The 26,431-nt window shown below is 38.3% G+C and overlaps 1 protein-coding gene across 1 annotated transcript in view; it reads left to right on the forward strand.

The window, feature by feature from the left end:
• PAPPA2 (pappalysin 2) overlaps window positions 1-26,431 on the forward strand; it is a 153,933-nt gene that overhangs the window by 88,371 nt on the left and 39,131 nt on the right. Inside the window, exons 12-15 of the mRNA XM_088153871.1 lie at window positions 4,853-4,988; window positions 6,529-6,739; window positions 16,696-16,867; window positions 25,120-25,297. Coding sequence (XP_088009997.1) covers window positions 4,853-4,988; window positions 6,529-6,739; window positions 16,696-16,867; window positions 25,120-25,297 — 697 coding nt within the window. The remainder of the gene's footprint in view (window positions 1-4,852; window positions 4,989-6,528; window positions 6,740-16,695; window positions 16,868-25,119; window positions 25,298-26,431) is intronic.

A 26,431-nucleotide genomic window follows, 5' to 3' on the forward strand; every position in this document is an offset into this window, starting at 1 on the left:
TGAATCCTTCATATTTTGATTTGAAAATCAAGAACGGTATCTGTGCTTTCATCTTCCTTCTTCCTTCTTGAAGAATCACTTCTTGGTTTGATTGAACCATAGTTTATTCTTGCACCCAATGAGGTTTAATATGTGAACCTAACAATGCTTGAGGAAGGCTACTTTCACAGAATCTTGGACATTTTGATTGGACACATATAAGCTTCTGTTACTTGCTCTGAAAATGAGAACGGTGCATCTTAAATCTAAAGATACAAATCAGGTTGGGTTGCTTTAAAATGAAGACGTATTGAATTCTATGTGCATCACTGCCTGGAAGAGAGTAAGTCTCCTCGAACATCCCAGTTGAAAACTCACCAAGTTGACAGCATTGTACAAATGAAGGAAGGAGTGAAAACCTGCAATGGTCCTCTCTGTGTCCACAAAGCCAGAAATGGGCTGTTGTACTAAAATTCTAAGAGGCATGAGAATGAGATAAATGACTAGAGATGAGTTGGCAGGGTTAATTCAGCAGGATTATTATAATAATCTATGCATCTTCTATTCTATTACTTGTCAGTAAGCTGTCATACTTTTCCAATTTTCTTATTCTATCAATGTATTCTTTTACAATGAGCATAGAATTCTCAACATTAAATGTGTGCATCATCTACTTCTGCTTATGTTGATTGATGTATTACATGCCATCAAGTTGCTGTTGACCAAATAGACCACCATCTCTCATTTGGGCAGCCTTAACCATAAACTTGGTGGTGGTCCTAACTGCATTTACATTTACCTGCTGAAGGAGATAAGGCAATCTAATGTTAGGGTCCCAGTGAACTATCCTAACAAATAATGGGCTTAAATACAGTCCAGCAGTTCTGATTTTGTCCTGGTAAAGGCCATTCTTTGACCCTGTGTCAGCCCATAGTCATGTATTTTTCTGTTTTACATGGCCTTTTGTTCTTGGCCAATCATTTTAGACCTTTAGTGATGGTAAGCAACTCTGTGTGAGCACTGACATCCAGGACTCTCTATTTGATGATTTCCTTGGCCTGTTGTTGGACCAAAATGAGGACAATGACATGTTCTGGGATTCCCATTTTTCTGAGCACATTCCAAGGTTTGACATGATCGACACAATCAAAGGCATTTCTATAGTCAATGAAGCACAGATTAACTTATTCTTGGTATTGTTTGGCTTGCTCAATTATCCAGTGTGCATCAGCAATAGCATCTCTTGTTCCTTGGCATTTTCTGGCATCTCCCTTTCCATATAGAGCTCTAATCTGCATTGGATGATCCTAAGCATTATTTTGCCTGCACATAAAATCAGTGATATTGCACAATAGTTTCCATGCTCTGTTAAGTTTCCCTTCTTTGGTATTGGAAGGTAAGACGACTTCTTCCAATATGTTGATCATTGTATTGTTCTCCAGATTTGCTTGGAATAGTTTGCTTAGAATCTTTACTAATACTTCTGTTGTTTGCCATATTTCTGTAGATATTCTATCAATTCCTATAGCCTTCTGACTTGGTAATAAACAGCTGATCTAACTTCATCTTCGAGTATTAATACTTGTAAATAGGGAATATTTTGTAAGGTATCCTGACTGTTAATATTTCTGTTATTCCAAAGTTCAGTATATTCCTTTCATCTTTGTTTAACCTTTTTTGAATCAGTTGCTATCTGTTCATTGGTCTCCTTTAACATACCAGTTTGGAGTTAGAACCTCCTTCTGAGTTTGGAGATCTTTTGAAATACTTTTCTTGTTTCTTTTCTGTTTCCATCTCCAATGTCTTTACAAATGTCATTGTAATACTGCTTTTTGTCCCTTCCAACAGTTGTCTGAAATTCTGTGCTAAGTTCCTTCCTGAGATCCTTGTCTTTTTTGGCTTTGGCTTCTCTTCTCCTCTTGGCAGTTTACACCATCTGTTCTGACATCCAGTTTACTTTCTTCTATTTCTTGATCTTCGAAGTCTCTTTTCACACACATGCTTAATAACTTCTTTGATTTCATTCCATAGTTCCTTTGGTTCCCTATCAATGAGGTTCAGGATTTCAAAGCAATTCCTGATGTTTTTGAAAATGTTGGGTATATGCTGAAAATCATATAGTGGAAACTGGCTTTCTTCTTCCACTTTAACATATCTTAAAACTTGCACATAAACAATTCATGATCTGTTTCAGTCTGTCCCTGGTCACATCTTTGCTGTTTTAACTGAGGTGTTCTACCACCTTATGCCAATAATAGAATCAATTTGATTTCAATCTACTCCATCTAATGATGTCCATTTAAATAGGCACTGTTTTGTTTGTTTGAAGTCTGTGTTAGCAATGAAGAAATCCTTTGGCAGAAATGGATAAGGCATTCTCCTGCTTTATTTCTGCTTCCTAGTTCATACAGTTGAACTATGTTTTCTTCCTTACTATTTCTAGCTTTGGCATTCCAGTCGCCAACCCCAAGCAGCATATGTTGCTTGCATATTCTGCCAGTTTTACGTTGAACTTGACCGTACAACTCATCAACCTCCTCTTCTTCTGCATCAGTTGTTGGAGTATAAACTTGTATAACTGTTTATGTTATACAACTTGTTTAACATATTAAAAAGTTGTCTGCAAAGTCTAATTGATATTATTCGGTCATTAACTGCATTGTACCTAAATATTGTCTTCCTGACTATGAAAGCAACAGTGTTGTTTCTATGTTTTTCACATCCTGAATAGTATGATTTTCTGACTGAAAGTGTCCAATTCCAGCCTATTTCAGTTTGCTGATGCCTAAGGTATCAAAGTGTGGGTGATTTGTTTCACCATTTACTGTGTTGAACTTTCCCTTCATCATGTTTTTGACATTCCATTTTTCAACTGTAATTCCTTGCAGCTTCAGATTTTCTTTTTCTGCATGGTAGAATCAGTAACTAGGCATCTCAAAGGCTTTAACCATATCATAAACACCATCAGATCCTCAGCAATTTCTCAATAGCATGTTGAGTGCCATCAGTCTGAGGGCCTCAACATCATGCACTATATTGTCAGTCTCTTTAGATTGTCCATCTATGTGGAGGGTTTGGTAAAACACAGGAGCGGTATTGCTTTCTCCTGCATAGTATGAAATGATACCTATGCCGTTGTCATTGAAGTGATCATCCACTTCCAACATCTTATATTGCTGCTTCCCAATATAGGTGCCTGCTAGCTTTAGCTAGACAGCTGGGATAACTGCATGCCTTGAGTGACCCTGTTGGGAGTATTCTTCAACATCCCTCCCAGGAACACCCCTTCCATCTTACAATGAGGCAGAATAGTATCAAAACAGAGAAGAAAATATGTTGAATGTAAAATGAATTAGAGAATAATCAAATAACACTTAATAACAAATGTAAGCTACCTACTTTTAAAATAATTTTATTAAATAATTTTTCATAAGTAAAAAACAAATCTAATTAAGAAAAAAGAAGAAGGAAAGAGAAAAGACAGAAAAAAGATAATAAAGTGCAAGTGAAAAAAAAGGAAAACAAAAGAGTGAAATAACTAAAGAAACTAACATAGATGACTTCCAATCTTCTTTTCAATAGATATTAACAAACCCATCACCCCTTCCCTCTTAACTACTCCAGAAATCCTTTCAGCCCCTTATTTAATTCTCATATTTTTCAATCATTAAGTCCATAAATCATCATTTCCCTTTCTCTTCTTTTAGCAAAAAGTCCATAAAAAGTTTCTAGTCTTTTAAGAAAGCACTTACTGTTTTCTCCCTGATCAAAGAGATCAGTTTTGCCATTTCCACAAATGTAAGCTACCTACTTTTTAGATTGTGAGTTTTGTTTTGTTTTTGGGTTCTTTAAGAGTTGATTTACACTCCAATAATTTTTGGAGGGTAATGCTATCTCTGTACTATGGATGAGGATATACATGGTAAGAGATCAGTGGCTCGTTTAATTACTGGCTAAGATAAAATTACAGCTCACAATTTTCATTATTGCAGTGGAGTGGCTTATCAAGTTGGTATCCTTGACTATATACTATTAGTTTTCAAACAATTGCACTGCTTATTTTACAAATTACATACCTCTGGCTTCCATGATGCATCTCCAGAAATGACCAAGAGATGGCCTTGAAGAACACAGGTGCTGAATCACATGTTTCAAATAACATTAATATGTGGATAGCACCCCCACCTCTACTCTGTTGTTGCACAAAGGTGAAAGTGTCCATTTGTGGGAATTCATTCTCTTACCCCAGTATCTCTCTGGTTCACAGGTGATGTCTAGCCATGGAGAAAATAGGTAATAATAGCTGAGTCAGAGAAGGAAGGAAAACTGTTTAGCAAACAGGTTTGTGAGAATCAGAAGAGGACTTCCCAGGTTGAATGTCTGGAAATCCTCAGAGTGATCCTTGATAATCTAGAATATCCATGTGCTAATACTGAAAAGAAGGATTAAGATAAACTTCAGATCCTATCAACTGGAAATTTCTTGCAGTGGGTCCATGGGAAGCCAGTTCCTACCTCACTTATTGGGCTTCAGTTTTCCCTAGTGAAACTACCATATTGCTTAACATTAACTACAGTGCATGTTCTTATATATGGTTCTTTATTGGCTGGACTTTCCTGAGAATGAAATAGGCAGTTAAAAGGATTGCCAGAATAAGAATCCCTGAGAGATCAAAGGATAATTTTTAAGAGTGATTTAAGTAGCCAAACTAAATGAATTCAATTTCAGATTTAAATAGGAAAATTCTAGGATTGCAGGGATGAGTGAGATGTTGCAGAAGAGATTCTGTTTTTCTGTCACTTGTGTGATGAATCTGTTGTTTTTGCGCATGCCATAACTTACACAACCTTTGCCATATACTGGTGTTCTTCAGGTGTGTTTCAACCGACCCAGTATGGCTACTTCACTCTTTGTTTTCTTGGCATCTGTGGGCATTTCCAGTGGTGACCATCTCAAGCCATCTATGACAATACACTTAGGTGACATAAGTGGGCACAACTATTTCCTTGGTGAGTCTGTAAGTGATTAAAAATTTACCTAGGCTCTTATATGAAGTTAACATACAATATTTTCTTTTCTTTCTTTGCTTCTTGTGAGGAACAGATTGAACCAAATGCATTAATAAGATTGGAGGGGTATTCTTTCTTTCTTTTTTCCCAGACAGCTGCAGGTGATTTGGCAAAGGAAATACAAAGTGTAGATTGATCCTGACTTTGCCCAAATAAGCATATTTTGTAGCATATTTGCGTATGATATGCAAAAACTGTTTGACTAGATAGATCAATATATATGTAGAATACCAAGGGAAACAAACCATTGCTTTAATTCTGTGCTCAGTGTTACATAAGCAGCAGCCCATTTGATGTTAATGGGCTGCCTCATGTCAAAACCACAGATAATAGCTTTGAATGAAACTCCCTCCACCCTCAAAAGAAATCCTTTCAAAGCTTGCAGGTCGGAGAAAACTCTAATTTAGAATCTCTTCTAAAACAAACTTTTATGTTCTGGATCATTTTATGTTGAGCAACGTTTATGTGTTTGAACTACCTGCAATCTGAAATGTCACTGCTCAGCAGTGTGTGCCTGTCTGTTTTAGTTCTAAGTTGCTTTATAGTTTTAAGCAAAAGGACTTTACAAAGAAGCTCTTATTTCCTGCTACCTTGTCAGTATGTTACATGCTTTCAAAGCACTGATTTTCAAGTTTCCTACTTTGCAGAATGGTGCTAACATCTACTAGTCTATTTAGGATCCTGTGAATCTACTGTCCAGGCTCCTGTTCCTTGAAGAAGATTATGAAGTCTTTACAGAACACTGGCATGGCTTTATGGGCCTGGCCACATATCTTTCTAAACACATCAAAAGCCATATATGTATTGCAGTGATAGATTGGTAGTAGTGAACGTACTGTTTTTCAGGAGTGCTCTGAAAGATAGTTTGAAAACTATATATTTAGCTCTCTGTATGAATTTAGACTAGAGATGCCAATGACGTTCTCTCATGGCAAGATTGGAAACAGATTTTCATATCTTACCTTCAAACTGAACTACTTTAAACTGCATAAGCACCCAACATCTCCTCTAGATTTTGGTGCAAATCCGAAGTCTGTGCTGCTTTAATCCTGCCTAGCCATCCCTGCCACTCTTTAAAGCAGCTTTCCCAGATTTGGCCCTCTTCAGATTTGTTGATTCCCAGATAGCAGTTGAAATCCTAGTACATTTTCAGGGTGTTGAATTGGGCAATATTAACATACCATTTCTCTTCCCTTTCCCTTGATTTAGAGGTGGGACAGGAACAGACTTCCCTGTACTGCCACCCTGCACTCTTATCCTCATGTACCATTGCTCTGCATTAAGGGAAAGGAAAGAAATGCTGCAATGACATCATGGCAAAGTTGTGAGGGCTATAACTCTCCAAGCTTTTGGATTTTCTCCCACCCTCTGTTAAAACCAATCCCCCAAAAAACCTCAGGAACTCTTACCTATTTTTAATTTAGAGGGATTTCACCATTATTATTTTTTTAAATCTACTTTTTCCTTTAATTTCTCTCAGCTACATCAGAGCTGTCATGTCAGCAGAATCCACTGGTCATCAACATGACTGGAAAAATTGCCTCCCACCAAATCACCTATGCCTTGTTCAATTTCTCCTCTCTCTCTGTGGGCATCTCTGCAGTGGCTTTGCGAACTCATTTGCCATCTGATTCTTCCAGCCCAAGTAATTGTCTCCCAGAGCATGAAGGTCGTGGTTGCCAGAGACACAGGTAACTAGATGTTTGGAATAACATATGGGTCTCTAATTACTGCTGCAGCTGAAATAAAATTTAGCACAATTTTTTTAAAATCTAAGTTTTATGTAAATAGAGGTAGGATTTTGTTCACTTTGTTTCATCCTTGTAATGTGAAGAATTATTAGAACATAAGAATCCTGCTAGATCAGGCCAGAGGTCCTTTTAGCCCACCATTCTGTGTCACATGGTGGCCAACTGGATGCATTTGGGTAGCTGTTAAACTCGGATTGGAAAGCAGTTGGGTTAGGGTGTCACTTCCCAACAACCAGTATTTAAGGCACTCTGTTTATGATTTAAGAGTAATAAATAAATGGCTGTCAACATTTGTAGCCGCTAACTGCCTGCTCCTTTGTGAACCTGTTTGGTTCCCTTTTAAAGCCACTCATTTTTAGGCTGCCATTTAACTCTGCACTGTCTCATAAAATATTAACTTTTGTTGGTTCTGAATCTCTATGCATTTAGTTTGTGGGTAACCTCAAGTTCTCACGTTGTGAAAGGAGAAGAACCTCTGTTCATGATATCTATGGCATGTGTGATTTTGTGTTCTGTCTTATTCACCTTTGTCCCAAGCCAAAGAGCTCCATCTACTAGGGGAGTTGCTCCAACCCCCGACACATTACACATTTTTGCATCTTTTCTAGCTGTATAATATTCTTAAGGTACAGTGACCAGAACTGGAGTCAAATGGGCTTTCATCATAGATTTGCATATGCGTGTTATTATATTGGCAGTTCCCTTCCTAATTATTCCAAGTATACAAGTTACCCTTTTATAGCAGCTGCATGCTGGGTTGACATTTTCATCACTCTGTCTACCATGGCTTCAGGATACCTTTTCTGGTCAGGTGAAGTCTGGATCTTTTGTGCCCAATACACTGGTTTGTATGTAGGTAGGTAGTTTGATCATTTTTGCCATCTACACTGGTAGATCCAATTTGAAGTATTTGAATATATATGCATGCCATTCTTCCTTTGGGATGTTGTGTGGTCTCCTCTTCAAATTCTGAACAGATTTGCACCTGCAATTATTGCACTTTCGTTAGGAACCTGAAATAATTACAAACACTCCTGAAGGCATTCAGGACTTAATACTTTCTTAAGTCATATTAATTGCAAATAAATTTTAAGTAGCTTATAGGAACCTACAATATGCGGCTGCTTTGCTCCCACTCCTGTGAGGATTCTCAGAGCCACTGTCTTCAAGTGTGAAGGTTTTGTCCTATATGTAGCACTCTTAGACACAGCCAACTCAAGCAGATTTTACAAGGCTTGGTTTACTTCTGAATGGCATGCAATGTTGTGGAAAAGTTACATGTGATTAGCTTTGCTCCTGTGGTTGTGTGATCAGCTCACACAGTAATTCCCATGCAGACAACATATTTGGAAGGCTAACCCTAACACAGTGGAAACAGTTCTGGAGGTTGCAATTGCTACACTTCCCTACTTCATGTTTATTAAATAATATTTAATAGGAGATCTGTATCCCACCTTTCATTCAGGAGCTCAGGCTGGCTTACCTAGTGTCCCCCACCCCTCCCGTTTTTTCCTACAACCACAGCCCTCTGAGGTAGGTTGGGCTGAGGCAGAGTGTCTGGTCCAAAGTCACCCAGTGGGCTTCTTTGGCTGACAATGAACTAGAACTTGACCTGTAATTCAACCTATTAATAACTGTATCACACTGGCTCCCTTATTCACCTGAGCTTTGTTCGCAGTGTTATTTTAAACTGCAGCTGGTATCTTACATACTAGAATACTGTGTGTATTTCAGAGAGGGCACAACTTGCCATATTCACAGGCCTTAGTATAGATTGGATTTTGTGTGAGAGGTCTTTAATAATATTTAGACCTTCAACTGCTGCAAGATGCTGCCGCAAAGGTCTAGCCGTTTCTAGAGCATTTATTTCGATGTGGTATAATTTTGTAGCCTCCCATTTAGCTTTGGGGTGCAATTCAACATTTCAACTTTTAAAACTCTTAACATTGTGGGATCATGAGTCTGAAGGATTTATATGAACCTAGTGTTGCCTTGATGATAAACAGTAGTCTGATGATCTGAAGCTAATACATTGTCATTGCTCAGCCAAATGGGATCAGGGAATGTGAGGCTGGGTTTTAAAGGAAGCTGCTTCTTAAGGGAAATAGGGTACAGGAAATGTTGCCTTTAGTAGTCCCATTCTGAGGTCTTTAGTTTAAAGGACTGCAGTATGAGGGTCTGTGTTTTGTTTAGTAACTAGAATCTACAAAGTACTAAAGATCCAGCTGTGTCCCCCTATTTCATTTTAGAAACCTGGTTGCTTGGGTCAGGTAATCTACTAAAAAGTAACTGGGACTTCTTGGGGGGAGAAGGCAGAGAGGGGATTTTATACTGTCTAAGAAGCTATGGCACATGTCATTGTATTATAAAAATGGCTCATGAAGATAAAGAAAACAGCATTTTCACAGTTACAGTATGATCTCAGTGCACTTCATTCCAGGGAATGAAGGTGCTGAAATCTGAAATGATTAATCCGTATGCAAGGACATTGAGTTACTTTGACAGGTCATTCATTCATTCATTAAGAAGCTGCACATGTGTTGATCCAAATTGTAATTTAAATGTAGTCTATATTGTAAAGAGATAATACTCTTGCTATATGGCCAGTCTTAATATTATCTGGATTTTTGAAGGAGAAGGATAAAAGGACTTTAAAAGATTGACTGCATCTAAGATTGAGTTGACACATTTCTCTGATAAAAAAGAAGATTTAAGTAAATCTTATCTAGAGCAGGAGTAAGGGGGGGAAAAACCTGTTTATCTCTGAGGCATACACAATCAGTAATTTAAATGAGTTTAATAAAAATTGCTTGTCTGATTAGCTTTTGGGAATGCTAAACACATTTTCATTTTGTACAAGAATTTTCACACACTATGTGATAGGAAATTCTGGGTTCTTACTTTAGTGATAAACCTGTCTCTGTGCTATCCTATTTCTGGCTGCAGCTGGAAGCTTGCATGGAAAAAATATCTACATGTTCAAGACTGTGTCAGGATGAGACAGGTTTTGCATAGCCTGATTCCTGACATACTAATTTTCTGTGTGTAGGGATAATTATTTAATCGCAGGGATTGGCAGCCTTTTGGTGTCCAGGGACTGCATAGTAGTTTTCGAGGGGCTTGGAATTGCAAAGTGATGGGGTCACATTATCTCCTGGTAGGACTGCATTTGGGGAGGAAGACTTCAGTTTATAACTGTGGTAGTGTATACTTATCACCAGTACAGTGGGTGCCTGTTCCAAACCCAAGTACAGCTTAATATCATCCATGTAGAGGAGGTGGCTGATGGTGATTCCACTCTTGAACTTGTACCCGTATCCAGTCCTTGTGATTATCTGGCTGAAGGGGTTTAAGCCTATGCAGAACAGCAGCGGGGACAGTGTTCAGTTTCTGCTGCTAGTGGCTCTTCTGTTACTATGTAGTTGCACTGCAGTTGGGAGTACACTTTGGATGGTTCTTTGGAGAACAGGGCATTTATCTTCTTGGCCTCTGCTTCTCTAGTGTATCTCCTTAGCCTGGCAACCAGCGCTGTGAGCCTTTCAGATGGATTCAGGCTCATGTATTTTCTCAGTAGCTGAGTCTTATGCTTAATCCCCACACCCTTCTGTAGTTCCACCACCTGACTGACTTCTCTCTGAGTTGCCTTGATCTTAGCCTCCAACCTCATTTTCCGGGGGGGGGGTATGAACTACTATTCTGCTTGATTGTGTAGCCAAGCATTTCCAGGATTACAGCAGCTGTAACATATACCAGTTCATTGGTTTGAGTTATGGTGGTAGTAGGGATTGTCTGGAGGGCTCTATTGGCCTCTTCTAGCATACTATCTGATGGTACTTCTCCACTGAGCCTTGGTAATTGGTCTCGAGGGTTGACTGTAGCTAGTTTATCCATGATCTTGTGCCTCATATCAGCTGCTGTGCTCTGTAATGGAGGAGGTGGCAGTGACGTTCCAGCTTCAGGTGTTGGCTGTGTATCCAGTTATTCTTCCAGGTCTGCTTAGTCCAGGTTGTAATGTGGAGTTGTTCTATCTCAAGTTGTGAGAGCAGCTTCCTCTTCATTATGTTGAAGCACTGGGTAACTAGTTGTCTCTCAGTGTGGATGTAGGTCTTCTATCTATCCATAGTCCCCTCATACGTTTCATATTTCCCCTCTCTTTAGGTCTACTGTTGTAGTAGCATTCCATCAATTCCAAGTTCTCTTGTCTTGTCCATGTATGGTTTGTTCCAGTAGCCCACTTATTATCAGATTGTCCTGGTTCCCCAACATCTGACATGGACCTTGTTAATCCAGGCGATGTCCGAGCCAGCCTGACTCTCTTAGTTTGTGTCACTCTCATATTTGAGGTAGGCAGGTGAAGCGTTAGGGGGTCTTTTGCCCAAGGAGCCCTACTTTTGCCTTTGAACCCGTCTCCTGCATCAAAGGCGGTGCTCTAACCACTATGCTATCCAGCTGCTTATATATATATATATATATATATATATATATATATATATATATATATAATTTATTAAATTTATATGCTCCCTGACTCCCAGCAACTCTGAGTGGTTTACAAATTGTTAAAAAAATTTTAAAACAAGGAAACACCACAAAAAACACAGAAAGAAAAAAACAGGAACAAAATGGCAGAGAAAACAAACCTGTATGTGAACAAAGAAGAAGAAGGGGCATCAGTGATCCTCACTAAAGGCCTGGGTAAAGAGCCACGTTTTCAGGGCCCTTTGAAATACCAGTAGGGTGTAATCAGTGGGAACAACTAAAACTATTTTTTTCCTTTTTGTTATGTTATTATAAATCTTGATACATTGTATTGTTTCAATACAATTATGTTTATTCAATATTAATTGAAAATTATTGACATTCTGTTCTTTAGATAACTTAGAGGGTTGGAAATAGAGAAGAGAAGTATTCTGTCGGTATGAATTACAATTTAGGATGTCAGTATTAGAAACATAAAGTTATTTGACTTCTTTATCCAAAGTTGAGTATAACATTGAAAAAAGGACTGCTGTGAATTGCATCAAAGTCTTTGCTGTATGAAGCTCATTACTTAGTATTAAAGTCTCCATTGTATTGAATATATATATATATATGTATGTATGTATGTATGTATGTATGTATGTATGTATGTATGTATGTTAATAAAAGGAAAAATAGATAAATGAAGCAAATTTAACAAGAATTAATTTTTGTCAAATAAAATTGATGTATACTTGAAACACAAACAAGAATCCTTACCTCTTTGAGGGAGAATCTTGTTGTAGATCTAATTAGAAATAGAGAGTAAGAGTTTGCTAGAAAATACATTATAGGCCACCTCTGATAAAATAGAAGATTAAAGAACAGGGATACTTTTTACAGTATATCATTTAACTGGAAATCCACTAAGGTTTTCCTCAACTTCATAAATATAACTGTCACCACTATTTCTTGAGAAGGTCATTTGAGCTTGATAACCTGATCCTATGAGAGCATAACATTCTGTTAAAAAAAGTTGGTCTCATTATTTGTTGATGAAGAATGGAGACTATATAATTTGGAATAAAACTAAAAAAACTTGTCAAAGCTGGAATCTACACTTTCCCATAGGTATCAAGAATAAGAGAGTATAGTGTGTAGCTTAATTTGTTTATATCTAAAAGTCAATGCATTACAGGATTTCCCACTCTTTTTCCAGTATTATTGCTATTATATTTAATATTTATTTACAATTTTATCAGAATGAATTTACATGATACTACATATGAAGTTTATATCTAGCAGAAAAAGACATTTGTAATTCTGGAGATGGATATGTAAAGATTAATAATGCTCTAACTATTTTCTTAAAGATTTAATTTCCACAGTTTCTTCTTTTTAAATGAAGCATGTACAATAATATTATTTCAAATTAATACATTCGCAGTATCCTGTACCAAAACCAATGGTGTACAGTTAGTCGTTGTTTAGCAACCACAATTGGGACCGACAATTTGGTCAGTAAGTGAAATGGCCACTAAGTGAAACCACAACTGTACTTATGATACTTCAGCTTTCCTTTGCTTTACACAGCTGTAAAGGTCATAAATGCGAGGATTGATTTCAAAATTAATTTTTCATCACTGTTGTAACTGCAAACAGTCGCTAAATGAGGCAGTTGCTAAACTACATGCAGTCAAATCCTTATTGAAAGAATGTTGCTATTTTCTGTTCTATCTTCTTAATAATTATTCAGTAGGGATATCTCAGATATCTTAGAAATCACTTAAAATGGTGTGTAAATTATTATTTTGAAATAAGACTATAAGCGTCAGAGTATAGTTGGAATATACATCTGTGTTGCAGGGTTAAGTTAGGCACTGAAGAATTTTAATTTTAGATAGTGAAGAATAAGATAACACAAGATGAATTACATGGAAAAAAACTGTATTAAAGAACAAAAAGAGAAAGGTTTAAAAAACACTGAAATTCTTGCAAAATATTACACATTTGTAAATATAATTGGACTGCAGTTGGTATAAACTAACTTCAGGTTTTTTGTTTCATAATGAAATTAAGAACAGACCATAATGAGAGCCAATGTGGTATAGTAGTTAAGGTATTGGACTAGGAATGGAGAAACCCTGATTGAAGTCTACCCTTAGCCATTGAAACTTGCTGCGTGCTTTGGGCTAGTCATTGTTTCTCCATCCATCTTACATGATCCCCCTGTAAACCTTCTTGAGTTCCTGAAGAAAAGGTGGGATAGAAATTGACCAAATAAATAAACATATTTCTCACATGTATACTGTACAAGTTGTCCAGTCTTGGAGTAAACCTTTGTAACTATTGATAGATGATTTCTGAGGAGAGATGATTAAACAATTTAAGGAAATTTATAACATAACTGAGTGTTCTATCTCAAAAGGGTTAGTGTAGAACTGGAAAAGACCCCCAAAAGTGCAGACAAAAGGTTTTTTGCATTCTTTTCTTGGACACATGCAATGCTGTCATAGTTAAATACATGAAGGAGAAGATACCTTTCATCTACTCAAAACTTCTGGCAAACCCTAGAGAAAGGGCTAAAGCCCTGCCTAGTTAGGTTTTGAAAGCTCAGTTTCAGTCCTAAAGCCTAATTGCAAGGTGAAAGGGATGATTTTTAAAACCCTAACCAGATTGCAACCTCACTGTTCAAGAGTATTCAAAATTTGTCAGGGGTCTCTTTTTTTTTTTGCATCCCACCTTTGGTAACAGGATAGGGAATAAGCAGAGGGACTTTTTGGCTAAGGCTCTACAGATGGTCAAGCTGATGCTGGAATTGGTTATATTTTGGTGCCACCTGAAGACTTAGCTCTCCTCTCTGGCTATGGAGCTCTGTGGACCCTAGTTCTTATCAAGTTGCAACTATATTAAATTGTTAACTACTGTTTTGGTGGTGCTGTGCTTGTATTATTTTGTTGTGGTTTATTTTTTTCGTTTGTACCCTGCCTCCTTAAAGTCATTGCAATAGGGCAGATGATTAATATTTAAACAAAATAAAGATCCAGAATCTGGGTTCTGGGAATAAACAATTGAAGAAGAATGTTGTTTTCAGGAGTTGCATATGTATTTCTTGGAAAAATTTCTTGTAAGTTGCCCTAAGAAAACTTTTGTTTTAAAGAGTGGCTCATAAATTTTTCAAGTAAGTAAGCTAAAATAAATTTTGATGGCTGGTTTGTGTTAGAAGCAAATGCTGAACTAAAAAAAAAAGTTGAAGAAAATGTTGAAACTGTGTTTTAATCCAACATCACTAATTATGTTAACTGGAAAATGCTCTACGTTACCTGTTGTTTCTCTCCCTTTGTTTCATTAGTTTTTCATATTTCCCCTCCATCCCATCATTTTCTTGTTTATATTTTAGGAGTCTTTTTCACAAATAACTCTCTGCCTTTCCTTCTGATTTTTTAAGTTCTTTAATCCTCCCTCCCCTATTTTAATACTGTTCCTCTTCAATTTCAATAACTTTTTGTAAGTATAGAATTATTAAGTGTTCTGTGGGTTCCAGCAGTTTGTAACTAATGCTGAATTTTGAAAATTATTCATTTTATGTCATAACATTTGTTACATCTTTTTCCTAGAATCAGTGATTTGTGGAGTAGTGTCCTTGATTTTCTCTGTATGATTATTTTTAAATAATGTTCCTATGACAACAGAGTAGCTGATACAAACAAATGCTTTTCATTCATTTGCAGATGGAATGTCTTTAAATCTTTTCATTAGGGATAGCAGACACAATGGGATCTTCAAATATAACTTGTACAAAGGATGGGGGGTTGATGGAGAAAGAAGACAAATGCTCACATAATATTATCAGCAGAAGAATGATATATGATGAACCCAACAACCCAAACCAAGCCAAGGAAGGAATATTCTGTGTCATATGTAATTAGTACTGAAGATTAAGAAGAAATGTAGAATTTCATGGAGATGAGAAAGGCATACGTATATGGTTATTTAGGAAATGATGCAATACATTTGGGTCATGAAGTTAAGAGGTCCAGATTCTTAGCCATTTGCAGCATGGAAGATTCATGATCTGTCCAAAAGCATCAGAGCTGCTGCTCATGTCTAATAATCTGCCAAGTATTTGCTTTTCTCCACTCTCATTTTCAGAATTCAAGTCAACCATCAGAAAAACAGGTGTAAAAATGTATGTGGCTTTTGAGTTACATTTCATAGCCCATCAAGGACCTGATAAACTTTCCTGTTTGATTTGCTTTCTTGAATACAGTAATAACAGGATTTTCAAACATCTGGTTGGTTATAATAGGTCCTTATTTAACTGTCATTAGGTTGGTGAGTTGATCTGATGCAGGGTTTGGTTAAATCAGTGTGCTTGACTCAGTTGGTTGCAACCAAAGGAGACTAAACAGTGGTTCATCACATTTTCTTTATTGCTACTTCTACAAAATGGCTCTTGAGTACAGTGCTAATCCTTCAGCACAAGGAAGTCTATGTGGCAGACCAGCAGAATTGGTGCTAAATATACTGTCTTAACTGTTCAAATTATTTCCCTGTTATCAGGATCATCAATTCCACTTGCTTTCCATTTAGGAGCACTGAGCGAAGCCATTATTTAGACTCTTTATTTCTCTGCAGTCACTTTTATAACATGCTAAAAAAGAATGTGTCTTGTTCTTCAATGTAATATGACCATTTTAAATAGTATGGATGTACAAAACGTAGGTGCTTCCTTTCAATGAAGATTCCAGTGAAGCAAGCCTTCATTGTTGCTTTATGAGAAACATGGTCTCCTTCCTTCTGAAAGCAAAGCAAAGTGATCAACTTTCTTCACCTTGTTTTGCTTTAGAATCCTTCTCCATGCTAAAGAAGAAGGCCAAGAGGACCTTTTTCCTACAATGCTGGTCATAGTTCTTTGAAGTTCAGTGGCTTCAGCAAGCACAACCAGCCTGGAGTATTTTTGCTATGTTCTCATGTTGTTCCAGGCTAGGTAGCTTCAGCACCCACTACAGTCAGACTTGGTTGCTCAGCGTGGAATCATTTTGGCCAGAAATGTTGGAAGAGAAGACTTCTGGTCCAAGCATTGCCCTGAAGTGATTGAGGCTGAATCGGGTCACTTGTTTGCTTCAGTATTTTTTTTTAAATAGGTTGATTTCAACTATTGTTTAAGTACTTATATTTATATGGGAAACAGTAATTTCTAATAATTGAAAATCTCCATAGCTGAGAAGAAATCTGCTCATGTAATAAAATAGTTCGTGTTGATTTAAGGAGGTTTAGTGTTTAGAAGTCAATATTTATGTCTCTGCTACAAGATTTGCTGCTGCTGCTGTTGTTGTTACTGTTGTTTTGGAGCACTATAGACTATTTTTTCTCCCTTTCTCTGTGTGTGTATCTGTGTTATGTGTGTACATGTGCCCCCTTTCTCTTTCCAACAGCTGCACCCAACATACCTGTAGAGAGCAGGGAAGCTGCGTGCTTCCACAGATCCATCATGCTACCCTTGCAAACTGTACTTCCAGTAGCCGGGGGCACATGGAGTGTGTTATTTCTTGTGAAAGGGGTTTTGTTCTCCATGTTAAACATGGACATTTGCTGCGCCCAAGACAGGTAAGTAGATTGGAGTTATGAATGTCATTGCAGATGTGCTTTATCAAAAAAAGCATTTCTTTCTATTGGATATCTGATATTTGGGGAAAGGGGAGCGGTGCTTGCAACATTAGTAGTCATGTGGCAGTAATGAAACCTTGACATTTCTTGCCTGAACTCACAAAATAATTTGAAATGTTCAAGAATAATACAGTACCTTCCCCAGTGGTCTTTTAATTTTAAGTGAATGATAAAGAGAAGCTAATGAAGCAAGAGGACAGAATCTGAGGCAAATGTAGATGCTTGAGAAATGGACTTTCAGAATTAAGCCCCACAAATATGTGCAAGCTTTCTCATTTTATTTTATTCCATTTATTATTCAGTTTTATTGAAGGCAATTTAGTGCAGTATATGTAAAAATTTCAAACAGTCTTTCAACAATGAGTTGACCAGGCCTGAACTTGTTAAGATCAGTATTATAGCTTGGTTTATACACGTTTTATGAGACTGAATACCTATGTGAGTTTTCAGATGATGTTCCAGGCAGATTTCAATGTGCTTGCATGAGTTTGCTGAGATCTTGTAAGGTTTCATGAACTCATGAGATTTCAGTGTTTATAAAACTCTGTTTGCAAGGATAAAATATGTTTGTATCTAAAGAAAAGGGGACAGTTGAAAAGGACATTTATAAACAACTCCTTCAAGTGTTCATAAATGGTATACAGTGAGGCAAAATGAAAATGGGATGGTACCAGCTTCATTCCTCCATTTGTTTATAGAGTTGTTCTTCAAAGTTTCCTCATCAACATGGAGATGTTGGAATGGAGAAGTTAGTACATGTATTTGTTCCAATTTTGCCTCACATTTATAGTTTGTGAATACCTGGAGAGGGTTGTAAAGATGTGTTTACAACCCAAAGTTAACTTTCTCCTGCAAAATATTTCCTTCTGTAACTTTGATGTTTCAGCATAGCTTTTCATATTTTTTAAAAATAGCCTTTAGTTAGGATACCTGGTTTTGACTTGTGCCTTTTATTGCATTCGTATATTTTTCCTCCAGCTCCCTCATTGCTATGTGCCAAAAAATATTTTAACTGTTGGCAAAAGTTTAAAATACTGGGCATGGAGACGGAACAATTCTCTGCAAATAATAACTATCTACGGAATTTACTTTCAGTGGAAAAAAAAAGTTTTCATTGTGCCATATTAGTTCCTTTGGCGCGTTTGGTGTACTTTGTCATGGATGAGGTCAAAGTGATCTCTGATGTAGCATTGAGTCAGCTAGTTGTCCTCTGAAAGGTTGAATGGATATAGTGTCATATATTGTCAAAGAAACCCAGTTGTGAATTAGGAAATTCTTGGTTCATATTTTATTTCCAGGTATTTGTCTCTCAGTTACACTGTGTCTCAACTACGCTGTCCTCTGTTTCCACTATGGAAATGATAATACAGTGGTACCTCAGGTCACGAACGCTTCTGTTCACGACCAATTCGGGTCATGAACAGCACCGTTCGCAAAATTTTGCTTCTATCTGCGAACTCCGCATCGGGTGACGAACAGGATCCACAGCCATTTTCCCTGCCGTGACACGTGGTCGTGGCTTCCTGTAGGGAGGGGGACTCTCCCTCCAAACAATAACCGCCTCTCCACCCGCCTTCCTGTCCTCCACGCCAGAAGTCGCCTCAAGCAAGGTTAGCGTTCTCTCTCTTCGTACTGCACTGTACTGTATTTTGTTTCATATTTTTGTGGTTTAAAAAAAAAATACATATGGTTCAGAACGGATTAACCGTAATTACATTGAACCTTATGGGAAAATTTGATTCGGGATGCGACCAAAATCGGTTGGCGACCAAATTCGTAGGGGTCAGACGAATTAACCGTATTTACATTGAACCTTATGGGAAAATTTGATTCGGGTCGCGACCAATTCGGGTCGCGACCAGAGTTGCGGAACGAATTAAGTTCATGACCCGAGGTACCACTGTAATGCTAATCAACCTTATAGAATTTTCATTGTCAACTACAAATGAAGTATTTTGAAAGTATATGGAAATGGTTAATATTAATAGTAATATTAGTCTTTATAGACTAACTGGACGTGATCATCAATGGATGCTGCTTGCTGTGTTGCCTTATTTCTCATTACGAACAAAGCACAAGAACTATAAACATGCAAGTTAAGCTGACTGCCCCAGACATTTAGCTGGGAACCATGCATTTACCTGCTATCTCTTAATTAGCTGAAAGTGCAAAAGTAAATAACAACTTTTCACTTATAAAATATCACTTATAAAAAACTCCAGAAAACAGGAAAAAAGGAGTAATGGGAAATAGATGCTACATTTCAGAACTGTTTGATATAAGTAAGCAACAGACAAAACCCTCTAGAGTAAACCTTCCAAGAGCTCTTTCCTGCTTGTTGAATCTTATGGACATAAGTAGATTGGCCGGCTCTTCTTACTCCAGTTTCTTTTTCATGACCATGGACAGGTTCCTTTTCCCATGATTTTCTTACTTCTGCCCTTGAGTGCTTACGGTCACCTTCTTGGGCCTGCAGGCCTCTCCTCAGCTTCCCTAGCCTGCCCTTGAACACACCTGCCTTTAGTGATTTTTGAAGCATTACATACTTCAATTACATACAAGTTGCAAGAAAAAGAATGAAAACATCCCGGTGTGTGTTTTTTTTCAGGGGGGGAGGAGAGAATGTCCCTGTATACGTATAGGTAAAATAGGGAGGATGGATGGATGGATGGATGGATGGATGGATGGATGGATGGATAGATAGATAGATAGATAGATAGATAGATAGATAGATAGATAGATAGATAGATAGATATTCAGCACTGATTTTTTCTCCTGGGGACACTCTGAATAAAAACATGCATAAGAACCAATAGCAGTCTCAGTTGTCTGAATGCAACCAACAAAAAACTCACTTAATTTCCCTCAGTCGCTTAATTCCACCCACTGAATCCTGAAGATAGAACAAAGGCAACAGAGTAAAGAGAGTGACTGAAATTCTAAACAAATGCAGTACATTACGTCTGGCAGCATTTGTTTCAGGTTTTACTTGTGGAAAACCACATTCTTATTAGTAGCAAAGCACAATATGAAAAAGACGGCTGAAGTATTTACACTGTAATATTGTGTAATTCATTACGATCTCAAAACATGAGAAAAAACAAAGCAAACTAGATATATTTTCCTAAACAATAGTCACAGCAGTAAAATAAACTCCACCTAATTTATGAAAATGATAAACAATTCAGTTTTTCTCTTTTGCAGTTTTTACTGTTATGACTTATGAGATAACTTAATGTGCACTGTGCATTGTTTGTAACACAACTTTACTATTTTAAATGGATAGTAGTGCTGAAGAAAGATGAATAAGAATCAATTCTAACTTCTCTCTTCCTCTGGATCCATAATATTCATGTTTCTTTTTCGTTGAAATACTTGGATCTCCTGTCAGTTTGCCCTTACTTCCTTCAGGGATGTGCAAATATATATATGTGTGTGGGGGGAAAAAGTTGCCTTAATGATCTTGTTTGGATAAACAGAGGGAATAAATAGATTAAATAAATAAATAATATACAGTGCAGGTGTGGGAATAACAAATGCAACATTGACTAATAGCCTGTTATTGAGATTAATGGCAGAAGACCTCCTGAGTTGAACTGCACCACTAAAGATGCAACATCTAACCTTACATTGCATAAATAACTCTCTTATCTCTATTTAGGCAAGTGCATCTTGGATTGAGAAAAGAGTGTTCTTAAATGTTCTTTCTTGCTTTAAAATATTTTTTAAAATTGAAACAAAGTTAAATTTACTACTTTTAATGTTTACATGCTTGGCAATCCAGCAAGAAACATTGGTAGAAAAGAATTCTTGGCTGTGAAACCTGCTGTTGGATTGTTTATTTCTTTTCTACTAAGCACAATCAAAAAAACTCTTGGCGGCTTATAATAACATCAAGTTACATCAACACATCTGCAGTAGAAAACAATAAAAATAGTAAATAACAGTCTAAAATTACCATAAAACCCAATGCATTGAAAAGTCCTCAGAAACAGCACCCAAAATAACCAGCATTAGAAGCTTTGCTAATGAACCAGGAGAGTTGATAGGAGGAAGACTGAAGGCTATCATGACTAACTGCTCTTCTGGATGGTGACACCAAAGCACTGCTGTCCAGTGAAGGAGCTGAAAGAAAAATATGCTGGCTTAAAGAAGTGCTTGAGAGCCACTTTGATGTAGTGGTTAAGGCAGCAGGCTAGAAACTGGGAGACTGAGTTTTAGTCCTGCTTTGGGCACAAAGCCGGCTGGGTGACCGTGGGCCAGTCACTTTTTCTCAGCCCTAGGAAGGAGACGAGGGCCAGCCACTTCCGAAAAACCTTGCCAAGGAAACTGCAGGGACTTGTCCAGGCAGTCTCCGATTGAATGGATTAAAAAAAAAACCCCGCTAACTGCACTTTCACACCCTGTTTTGCCTCGGCAGTAATGCAGAGTAGAGGTTCTTTCCACACCAAAAGCAGAAGAAGGAGAGAGATAGAGTGGGGAACATCTCCTTTGGTGCCCAAGACTGGCAGCTGAAGACCCATGGGTCTCCTGCTGTCAGTTTTCTGATCCCTCTATGGGATGGAGGACTAATATCAAAGAAACAGCCAAAAAAACAAACAAATGGATCATTGAACAAGTCAATCCAGTGTTCTCACTGCAGGCATTAATGACCAGGCTTAAATTATCCTACTTCAGACACATTATTCAAAGACCTAGCTCTCTAGAGAAGGCTCTAATGTTGGGAAAAGTAGAAGGGAAGAGAAGAAGAGGATGACTAGCAGCAAGGTGGATGGACTCAGTTACAGTAGCGATGTTAGAAGACCTGAAAGATCAGGTTAGGGATAGATTGTCATGGAGAAAATCTATCTATATGGCTGGTAAAAGTCAGCACAGGCTTGATGGCACATAATCACATTAAATCAACATCAAAGAAGTCATTCTGCTCTACTTCTCCCCACCTCAGCACCCATGGATTTGGACCACAGTTTTCTCCCTATTTGTATCAAGGTTCAACTTGTACCATTTTAGATCCATGAAGGCAAATTTGACATTTGCTTCATATGCAACATGAAGCTCCCAGTTGTTGTTGTTTTTTAAATACTTATAGAAATCCGCATTGGTGGGCTTTTCCTTCAGGCACTGTAGTAGTACATAGAGTGTATCTATCTGCAAATTTTGAAGAAGAACAGGTATGGCTCTGATCATCTCATGTCTCATTGCCCTAGAGATGTCCCTTCCCTCATTTCCCCTACATATTTGTAATTAGTCACAGATAAAATTGTATGCTATATATCAAACAAAAATCTAGTTGGCTCTGTGAGGTCAGACAGGTAGCTACTTTAAATGGTAGACAGAATAGGGCTTCAGAATTCATGCAGTTCATTTATATCTGCATGATTGGCAAACTCAGAATGAATTATGAAAAACAAATGGTACAGTCAATTATGCAAAATGGGAACATATTCACATTTGTTAAAAACACATAATTTGTATAGGCTGCTTTTTGGACCTGGAATATAGATTGCGTAAGAACAGAATATTTACTGAAAGTCTTGGCGTTTCTGCTTAGCACTGTCTTAGAACTAATTAATATGAACTGCTGTGTTACTGCTTTTCCTCCAAAGGATGTCAGCTTTTTCTCTTCCCTTGTAATTCTGTCTTTTTGGTTTATAAGATTGGAGTCAGGGAACTATTTTCATTTCATTCGTTGGATTTCTAAGCCAGTTTGGAAAAACATTTTTTATACTGATTGATATGATATACAGTACTGTGCAAAAGTTTTAGGCAGGTGTGAAAAAATGCTGTAAAGTAAGAATGCTTTCAAAAATATATATTATAATTGTTTATGTTTATCAATTTACAAAATGCAAAGTGAACAAACAGAAGAGAAATCCCAATCAAATCAATATTTGGTGTGACCACCCTTTGCTTTCAAAACAGCATCAATTCTTCCAGGTACACTTGGACACAGTTTTGGAAGGAACTCGGCAGGTAGGTTGTTCCAGACATCTTGGAAAACTAACCACAGATCTCCTGTGGATGTTGGCTGCCTCAGATCCTTCTGTCTCTTCATGTAATCCCAGACAGACTCAATGATGTTGAGATCAGGGCTCTGTGAGGGCCAAACCATCACTTCCAGGACTCCTTTTTCTTTTTTACACTGAAGATTGTTCTTAATGACATTGGCTGTATGTTTGGGATCATTGTCCTGCTGCAGAATAAATTTGGGGCCAGTCGCACACCTCCCTGATGGTATGGCCTGATGGATAAGTATCTACCTGTATTTCTCAGCATTGAGGACACCACTAACCCTGACCAAATCTCCAACTCCATTTGCAGAAATGCAGCCCCAAACTTGCAAGAAACCTCCACCATGCTTCACTGTTGCCTGTAGACACTCATTATTGTACCGCTCTCCAGCCCTTTGGCAAACAGACTGCCTCCTGCTACAGCCAAATGTTTCAGATTTTGACTCATCAGTCCAGAGGACCTGCTGCCATTTTTCTGCACCCCAGTTCCTATGTTTTCATGCATTGTTGATTCACTTAGCCTTGTTTCCATGTCAGAGGTATGGCTTTTTGGGCGCAATTCTTCCATGAAGACCACTTCTGGCCAGACTTCTCTGGACAGTAGATGGGTGTACCTGGGTCCCACTGGTTTCTGCCAGCTCTGTGCTGATGGCACTGCTGGACATCTTCCAATGTCAAAGGGAAGTAAGCATGATGTGTCTTTCATCTGCTGCATTAAGTTTCCTTGGTCGACCACTGCATCTACGGTCCTCAGTGTGGCCCGTTTCTTTGTGCTTCTTCAAAAGAGCTTGAACAGCACATCTTGAAACCCCAGTCTGCTTTGAAATTTTTGCCTGGGAGAGACCTTGCTGATGCAGTCTAACTACCTTGTCTCTTGTTGCCATGCTCAGTCTTTCCATGGTGTATGACCTGTGACATGAAACTGTCTTCCACAACCTCACCTTAGTAGCAGAGTTTGGCTGTTCCTCACCCAGTTTTAAGCCTCCTACACAGCTGTTTCTGTTTCAGTTAATGACTGTGTTTCAACTTACATGTGAAAGTGATGATTATTAGCACCTGCTTGGCATAATTGGCTAATCATACACCTGACTATAATCCTACAAGAGTCCTGACTTTGTGCAAGTGTACAAAGTGTGCAAGTGTAAGAACTGATGCTGTTTTGAAGAAAAAGGGTGGTCGCACCAAATATTGATTTGATTTGGATTTGTCTTCTGTTCGCTCACTTTGCATTTTGTAAATTGATAAACATAAACAATTATAATATATATTTTGAAAGCATTCTTACTTTACAGCATTTTTTCACACCTGCCTAAAACTTTTGCACAGTACTGTACATAGCCACATATTGTCACACAAATGACTTTGGGTGGCTTACAAGGATTAAAAATACAGAAACCCACAATATATAACCCCAGGTGCCCAAAAATAAACAATAATCCCACTCACAGGAAAAGAAAAAAAGCACACTGATAGCAGTTCAGCTCATCTATCCAACTGTCCCAAATGCCGGGGGAAGCAGCCAAGGTTCAAGGCCTACCAAAAGGCTAAAAGGGTTGGGGCCATCCATATCTCCAGGGGGATGCTGTTCCATGGACAGGTGCTGCCACTGAGGAGGCCCAACTCTGGGGTCCAACAAATGGCATTGTTTAATAAAAGGGACCCAGAGCAAGCCTTCTCTGTTAAAACTGGAGGGATGAACAGAAACATTGGGAGAAAGGTGGTCCCATAAGTAGCCTGGCCCCATGCCATAGACAACAGGAGAAGTAAATAAATAGTATAAAGAGTAAGGGAAAGGAGTGACAAAACCTAGTAGTGCCACTGCTACCAGGGCTGTGAACCAAAGTGGCCAAGTGGCCAAAGATACTCCCCTTTTTAAGAATCATTTGCTTATGATTCAGGATGTATGACTAAAATGAAAACTGAGGAATTGCTTTTTTCATGGAGTTATGGGCAAAAGTAAAGGAGGTAAATTTCAGTTTGCCTGTGTCTTAGCTCAGATTGAAATGAACTAGCAGATAACCTGTTAGGCACTTGGTTCATTTCCAAACTAATCTCTTGTTAAAAGTGAATGACTAGCCCAAACCCCTAAGTTAATGGTAGTTTCACATAGCTCTACCAATATTGAAATTAGGAGTGACTAATTTCTTGATTTTTCTTGACCCGTCTACTTTTCTTTCCCAGAAAGAGATCTTGCTGACTTGTAGCTCTGGGCACTGGGACAGATCAGTGACATGTAACCCTATTGACTGCCAATTTCCAGACCAATCTCACGTCCTTTATGCAGAGTTCTCCTGCCCTAAAGGCACCACGTTCCTGAAGCGATGCTTCCTTTCCTGTATCAAGCCAGCAAAACTCCAAGGTAGGATAGACATTCTCAGGCAGATTTGGATGGCAGAACAAAGTTCCAGAAAATTACACCTGTGTCTTTGCTAATCTTGTAAGAGCATTGCCTGCATAAGTTCAGAAGAAAGTGCTAAACATGTGAATTTTGTTATGTATTTGTATACTGAGCTGCCGCAAGCCATAAAAATAAGAGCCAAGGAAACTCTGGTCCCTTTCAGTCTAAGGTCCACAGCATGGAGCAAAGAAAGAGATACAATGCTAGAGTGGCCACTGTCCAGTGTGCCCAGTCACACATCAGCCGCAGGATGCAGGTTGGTTCTCTTATAGGACCACTGACCTATTCCCACTCACACTGCTGCCTCAAACTGGGTGTCCAAAAACCTCCAGCACACCAAGGATGGGCATACCCAGGTCACAACTGTCATTGCAGTTTATGGAAACTAGCCAAATTGGAGCAGCTGCCAACGTAGTGCTGTCACTTGCATCACTGCCAACATGTAGGATACAGTCAACACCGCCACCATATAGCTACTTTATCAGCCTTCAAGCTACACTCTGCTAGCCAGATAAATCAGCAAACAACTGACCAGCATTGCTGCTAAAAAATGCCCTCCACTAACTGGACTCTTCAGCTATGTGTCCACATTCAGGGCAGATCTAAGATCGTCTGCCAGCCACCCAACCATTCTCTAGCTGTCCAGCAGATCACTCCCAGTGGTCTGCTCCTCACCAGCTTCCTCCCCCCCCAAAACTGCCACCACTACCATTTCTTGTGCTGTGCCAGACTCTCCGGTCCAACTCTCGACCATGAGCACCTCCATCAACTATCCTCCCAGACACCTTCAACATGCCAACACCACCCACCTGGAGCTCCGGCAACAACCGCCTGGCTTTGACTCCATCTTAAAAACAAAACAAACAAAAAGCGGTGTCTGCAACAAACTGCAATGATGCCAGAATGACAACATGTGAATGTAACATCATGCAAATCCTGTATTATATGCTTGCGGCTTGACATCTGATGCAAGTATGTTAAGTCATAGTATTTCTATAATGACTGCACACATATTTTGTCATTTGTCCTTACCCTTCCCCTCTTGGATGCTCATGATATAAAACACATTTTACAGAATGCCATATTGGGGTTTGC

The sequence above is a fragment of the Python bivittatus genome, unplaced genomic scaffold (assembly GCF_059951505.1).
Source record: "Python bivittatus isolate LINGU-HERP-01145 unplaced genomic scaffold, Pbiv_v1 ctg000700_np1212, whole genome shotgun sequence".
In the NCBI taxonomy this organism is placed as follows: domain Eukaryota; kingdom Metazoa; phylum Chordata; class Lepidosauria; order Squamata; family Pythonidae; genus Python; species Python bivittatus.